At 41.1% G+C, this 6,728-nt stretch overlaps 1 protein-coding gene across 1 annotated transcript; it reads right to left on the bottom strand.

Moving 5' to 3' along the window:
- Positions 1-1,740: 1,740 nt before the first annotated feature.
- Positions 1,741-3,622, bottom strand: LOC101285460 (importin subunit alpha-1-like; the record flags this gene model as incomplete). The annotated part of the gene is given in 3 exon segments (XM_033440243.2): positions 1,741-2,066; positions 2,068-2,852; positions 2,855-3,622. Coding segments are annotated over 3 exon segments (1,623 nt in total), but the record flags the coding sequence as incomplete, so codon positions are not given.
- Between the last annotated feature and the right edge of the window lie 3,106 nt (positions 3,623-6,728).

The following is a 6,728-nucleotide window of genomic DNA, read 5'->3' as shown; positions in this document are numbered from 1 at the left end:
TCTGATTTCTCAATGAATTCCTCAGAAAGTATGCCTAAAAGGCAAACATTCTGAGTCTCTGTGTGTCAGAAAATGCTTGGATTGTGTCTTCACGTTTGATTGATAGTTTGGTTAAGTACAAAATTCTAGGTTCAAAATTGTTTTCATTTCAAATTGGTAGGCATTGCTCCATTGTCTTCTAGAATCATGTACACCTCTTGAGAAGTATGCGTCTAGTTCTTATTGCAGGGTGTTTTTTACCATTTTTCTCTCTGGACAAAACAATTCCTCAAAACCAGTTCTTCCTCAGACTATGTTTTAAGTGTATTCAGTTCTCTCCTCTGAGAGAGATCTGCCGTCACCCTGGAACAGACCCACTAAATCACTCAACTGGATTATAGCAATAGCTTCCTAACTGCTGTTTCCATTCTTGGACCCACTTCCCAAGAATATATTATCCAGAGTTATCCTTTTAAAATATAAATCAGTTAATGTCATCCTTCTAATTAGAATAATTCGGTGGTTTCCTGTATCAATTAGCTTTTGCTGCATAACAAATTACCCTGGAAGTCAGTGGCCTGAAACAACAAATATTTGGATTTCTCTTGCAGTTTTGTGGGTCAGTGAGAAGTATTTCTGGCCTGGTTGAGTTTGTTTGAAGCTGGATGGTCAAAAATGATCTCACTCAGCTGTCTGGCTGTAGGTAAACTAGGTGGTCTAGAGGGGGAGGGGTGGCACCTAAGTTGAATTAGCTCATCATTGCTCCATGTGGCACTGCATCTTCTAGTGGGCTTCTAGCTTACCATCTTCACAGGGCAGTCTCAGGGTTCCCTAGGCATCTGAAGAGAGCAAGCATCAATGTACAAATGCTCTTCAGGTTTTTGCTGGCATCACAGTTACTAATATCCCATCACTTAAAGCAAATCACCTGACCAAAGTTTCACAATCATTGTGGTCCACGTAGATCCATGAAATCAGGTGGAAGTCAAACGCAGTAAAATGTCATTCTATCAATGCATGGATACTTCCTTTACTAGAGATTTTCCCAGGTGACTCTAATCTTCATTACTTCAGTCACCCATCACTGCTGTGCCAAAGGCTGAAGATATACATATGGCTAAGACATAGTCTCTGGTTTTAGGAGGCCCCTGGAGTGAGGCAGCCACACACCATCAGTCTGTGATTAAGATAATTAAAGAACCTACCTGAATTGAAAAAGACAAATGAACAAACAAAGAGTCACCATATCACATTTGATGAAAACTGGCAAACACACTTAGACAAACTCTGGCAAAAATTTTGAATTTTAACCATAAAGGGAAGAAAAACCCTTTAAGTATAAGGAAAATTAACAAAAAGAATCATCAAAGGAGAAAGAAACCAGGTTGACCTAAAATTTCTCTGAAATGTTATATGCGATAATTCATGGGAGCAGTAGCTACGGTTTTGGAAAGTTGTGACCTAAGAATTTTTCCCAAATAGTCTGTCTTTAAAGAGAAAAATCCCTCAGATTTAAAAGGGCCTTCCTTTAAAAAAAAATTACTTTAGTATTCATGCTGCTTAATGGAGAAATGAAGTCATATTAGGAATTCTAGAATGGAGAATTCAAGTTATAAAAAGACTTGTTTAGCCTATAAACTCAAGATCCATTTAAATTATATTGATATATTGTCAGGTGGATGCTACAGCCTGGGGCAAGGATGTGGCCTGTATTCTGCTGTTCTTTATTTCTACTTCCACTCTTTTCTTACGGAAGAAGAATTTTTTTTTTTTTTTGGAGTTTAATCTTTATTTACAGGACACTGCAAGATATGAAATTCCACATAGAAATAGGAAACCCATTGAGAGGAGAAGCTTCATACAGTATGTACAGTTTGGAACTGTTCAAGTATAGTTTCTTTGTAAAAAGTACTACAATAACAAACCATGTGTAAAGAGTTCTTAGTAGAGAAACAGTAAGACAAACTTCTACCAGACACAGTACACAACAAACAACTTTATGCCTCAGATGTACAGTCTAAAAGCTGAAGGTCCCAGCAGTGCCATCCTGAACTTGGAACGTATACCCTTCAGAGGTAGTTTCTGGCATTTTGATCTGCCTCTTCCTCCACAGAGAAACACTTCTCAATCAACTTTAATGAAGCTTTGTACACAGACTCATGTTCATGGTTTTGTAGAGCTTCAGTTTTGTCCAAACCTCCACATTCTTCAATCCTTATACTAAGTTTCTCAGTTTCCCCTAATTTCTCAGCAGCGTGAAAGATATTTGAGATGGCGTCCAGAGTAACCAGAATAATTTTGGTGTCTTTCGCAGTTAGGAGGTTCATCAATGGTTCTATTACGCCACAATGAACAAGGTATACATTCTGCTCAACTGTTCCACCACTTGTGTAGTTGGTCACAGCCCATACAGCTTCCTTTTGTGTCTTAAAGTCGGCCTTAGAGAGAATGCCAACAAGGAACGGGACTAATCCATGATGTACAACTTGCTGTATCTGGTCCTGGCAGCCAGCCGTGATGTTTGACATCGTCCACGTAGCTTCCTTCTGAATGTTAGTTTTGGAGTTTGTTCACAGGCTGGGAAAGATGGCAAGTACTCCTGCATCTATTACAACCTGAGTCTGTTCATCTGTCCCAGTGACAATATTCCTTATGGCTCTTAGCGCGGGAGTCACAATTGGCAATTCAGTAGCTCCTAAAAGCTTCACCAGTTGAGGTACAACCCCCGTTTTCACAACCATTTCAATCCGTTCATTTGGACCATCGGTAAGGTAGGAAATAGCCCAGCAGGTATCAGCTAAAACTTCTGGATCATCGTGATGCAGGAGACGAACTAAAGTAGGAAGAATTTGCTCAACAGCATCTAAGGGGGCGGGGGTGCAGGATTCTTGTTGCGACAAAGATTTGAAAGTGTCCAGGTAAGATTATGTAAATAAGCACGTGCTAAAGATGACAAATCAGGAGCCGCCAAAAGTGCCAACAGCGGGTCAACTGCACTGTACGTGATAACCAAGTCTCGGAAAACCGAGCCATCACCTGCAATGTTTCCTAGAGCCCATACAGCTTGTTCACTGATGTGAGTGTGGGGAGATGCCAACAGAGAAATGAATGCTGGGATAGCACCTCCATCTACCACAGCCTTGGTCTGTTCTGATGTCCCGGAAGCAATGTAAGTGAGGACCCAAGCAGATTCAAACTGAATGGGACTACAATCAGTTCTGCCCAAGAAGGACGCAAATTTTGGAATCAAACCAGCCCGGATTATGCTGTCTATAGGGGGCTGTTTCTCCCTGGAAAGCAGTTTCCTAGCAGCTTTTGTACCTTGGAGCTGGCTTTGCAAATTGTTGCTATTTGTGCCTTTGACAATGTCATCAACAGACCAATTTACAGTGCCCTGGTTGTTGCGGTTTTCCTGCAGTGGAGAAGCAGCATCATCTGGAAAAGAGCTGACATTTCTCCTTTTCAGCATCTGGTCACTCTTCTTAGCTTTCCTGAGCTCCACATTAACTTCTATTCGGTGCCGCCTCATTCCTGGACTGTCTTTCCCCTTGTTCTTGAATCTGTTAAGGCGGGCAGCTGGTGAATTAGCATTCTCATTGGTGGACGTGGTTATGAGACAAAGGGAGAAAGCTACACAGCTGGCTCAAGCTTCCACAGGAGGCGGTGCGGGGCGCACAGGCTGTGGATCGACTGCGCTCAAGACGTCCACCACGGTCAGCCCAAGGATGGTGTGGTAAGGAAGAAGAAATATTTTCATTAGCAATATTCTTCCTTCCACCCTTCAAAGGGCATATCTTAGCATCTCTGATGTATGTTTAAAACAACTGATACAACCCATCTAAAATGGTTAAGTTATTTACATAGTTTAGACACTGCCAGGATGATTAATGAACAACTTTTTTCCTGTTGTACTAAAGCAGAATTGTGCTCATTCATTCATTCATCCATTCATTCATATGTCAGTTTACTCAACAGATAGTTATTTAGTGCCTCTTTTTGCCTGTCACTGTGTTACTCGCTGAGCGTGAAATGGTGAAACTAACAGACAATTCTTTGCTTCGTAGCATGTATGAATATCAGTAAGATAAGAAAAATCTCTTCAAGTTCATTTTTATTGCTAATGATTTTAATCAACTATGGAGTTTCCTTTTTTTTTTTTTTTTTTTTTTTCCCCTGTACGCGGGCCTCTCACAGTTGTGGCCTCTCCCGTTGCGGAGCACAGGCTCCGGACGCGCAGGCTCAGCGGCCACGGCTCACGGGCCCAGCCGCTCCGCGGCATGTGGGATCTTCCCGGACCGGGGCACGGACGCGTGTCCCCTGCATCAGCAGGCGGACTCCCAACCACTGCGCCACCAGGGAAGCCCTGGAGTTTACATTTTTAAAACATATGTTGAATAATCTGAGCAATTAGAGATCCAGATTGGGAAATACTTTCTATCACCAAAACTCTCTTCATAATATTTCCACCTAAGACGTATGAATGTTTTTATGCAAAAATAAATGCATAGAAAAAAATGTTAGTAAGAACACACCCTAAAATATTAAAAGTGGTTAACTCTGGGGAGTGGAAAAACAGAGTTTTTATTTCCTTTTACTTTCTGACTTCACCAAATCATCTATATTCAAGCATATATTATCTTTATCGTAGTATGTCAGTAGAGGTAAATCTAGTCCCTGGTACAGGAAAAAGGAAAATTAGTGGCTGTCACAAAAAAAGTTATTTCTTACTCTTATCACAGCCCAGTAAGGTTGTTCCTGATGGGATACATTTTTTTCAAGTGTGATTCAGAGACCCAGACCCTCTTCATTTTGTGGCTCTGCCATCTTCAACAAGTGACTCCCAAGTTTTTCCTAGGAGATGTACCCATCCCTGCATTCCAGAAACAGAAAAGATGACCCCCTGGGAGGATCGTATGGGCCGTGCCTGGAAGTCACATACATCAGTTTTTCCTACATCCACATTGGTCAGATCTCTGTCACTTAGCCACATCTAGATTCAAGGGAAGCTGAGAAATGTAGTCTAGTTGTGTACCCAGTATGAAGGAAAACAAGTGATGGTGAACACATCGAAGTCTTGGCCATAGTGAGCTCTTCCATTTGACTCTCATTCTCACACAAAGAACACACTTGCTCCTCCCCAGCAACAACTTTGAGAAACAACTCAAAAGTCCCAACCAGCCGCTGTACCCATTTCAAAGCTCTACATCTCCAGAATACACACAGTCCATGCCATCCGTCTAGATGGGACTCCCTGTGGTCCAGCAGGCTTTGAATTAAAAAGACAAGTCATTTTCTCCTTCATCTCATCCCAACGCACCCACTCAATGGTGGGACAGGGAGAGGAGGAAAACCATCAGTACTCCCGTGGAGCAATGGGAACACATACCACTGATTCTGCTCTCTGGGAGCAACTCTCTTACACATTGCTCCTGGCTTCTGGCTCTGCCTTCTGAGAATTCTTTATTGTCCATTTTCAAAGTTGCTATTGAGGAAAAAACGGTCCTTCAGGGCTGTACAGTTTTCACTGCACACTTCAAACTGGTATAAATGTGGATGCCTGAAGGTTGTTTTAAGCCTCACATAGTTAAAGGGATTTTCAGTCCAGGTTTGTGGTTTCGTTGGCAATCACTGTACCCTAAGACACATAATCAACTTCTGATCTATTTGCTTCCATTCAGTTTCATGTACCAGTAACCACACCCAAAATTCTCTCCTAATCATGATTTTCAGACCTGATTTATTTCTTTGCTTTATCACCACCCCCCTCTTCCTCTCTGATTTCAGTGATGACTTTCTTAAAGCTGTCTAGAATTATGGTACAGGTGAGAAGGCCAAGCCCTCAATCTGATCTTTGCCACAGGGCTGAGTTTTATTGGGCCTTTGTTGCATAAATCCTTTTCCATGCTTATCTCTTAGTATTTGGATCAACAGCTTAGTATTAGAAGCAATAGCTTTTCCAACCTTTGGTACCAAATGTCTACACTCTCTAATCCCTTTTATCCTGTGTGGAAACTGGTCAATTCCATTCTGAGGTTATCTCCTTTTTTATTGTAGTAAAGATATTCACAACAAAATTTACCGTCTTATCCATTTGTAAATGTACCATTCAGTGGCATTAACTTCATTTACATTGTTGTACAAACATCATCGTCATCCATCCACAGAACTCTTTTAATCTTCCCCAGCTAAAGCTCTGTACCTATTAAACACTAACTCCCCATTCTCCCTTGGCCCAGCCCTTGACAACCACCATTTACTTTCTGTCTCCATGAATTTGACAACTTTAGGTATCTCATCTATGTGGAATCCTTTTCTACATATTTGGTCTTCTTTGTAACTGGCTTATTTCACTTAGCATAATGTCTTCGAGGTCCATCCGTGTTGTAGCATGTACCAGAATTTCCTTCCTTTTTAAGGCTCAATAATATTCCATTGTGTATATATACACCATATTTTGTTTATCCATTCACCCATGTTTATCTTTTTTTTGTAATAATTTGCTAAAAGTAGAAAATAAAAGCCAACATATTCCATTGCACTGATTTCTGACAACCACTTCCCTTCAAGCTACAGTCTCAGTAACATATAGTGTGTTCTTCCAAGTCATCACAGACAACAGTTTTACCAAGTGTTTTGTCACTGCATAATACATCTTTTTTTTCCAGTCTCCAATATCAGTTTCCTCACTGCTCTTCCCTGACCTCTATGTCAATGCCCATGTTTTAAATGTTATTATGACAGCATCCTGC

The sequence above is a fragment of the Orcinus orca genome, chromosome 6, assembly GCF_937001465.1.
Source record: "Orcinus orca chromosome 6, mOrcOrc1.1, whole genome shotgun sequence".
Taxonomy (NCBI): Eukaryota; Metazoa; Chordata; class Mammalia; order Artiodactyla; family Delphinidae; genus Orcinus; species Orcinus orca.
This window is presented reverse-complemented; position numbering and strand designations above follow the sequence as displayed.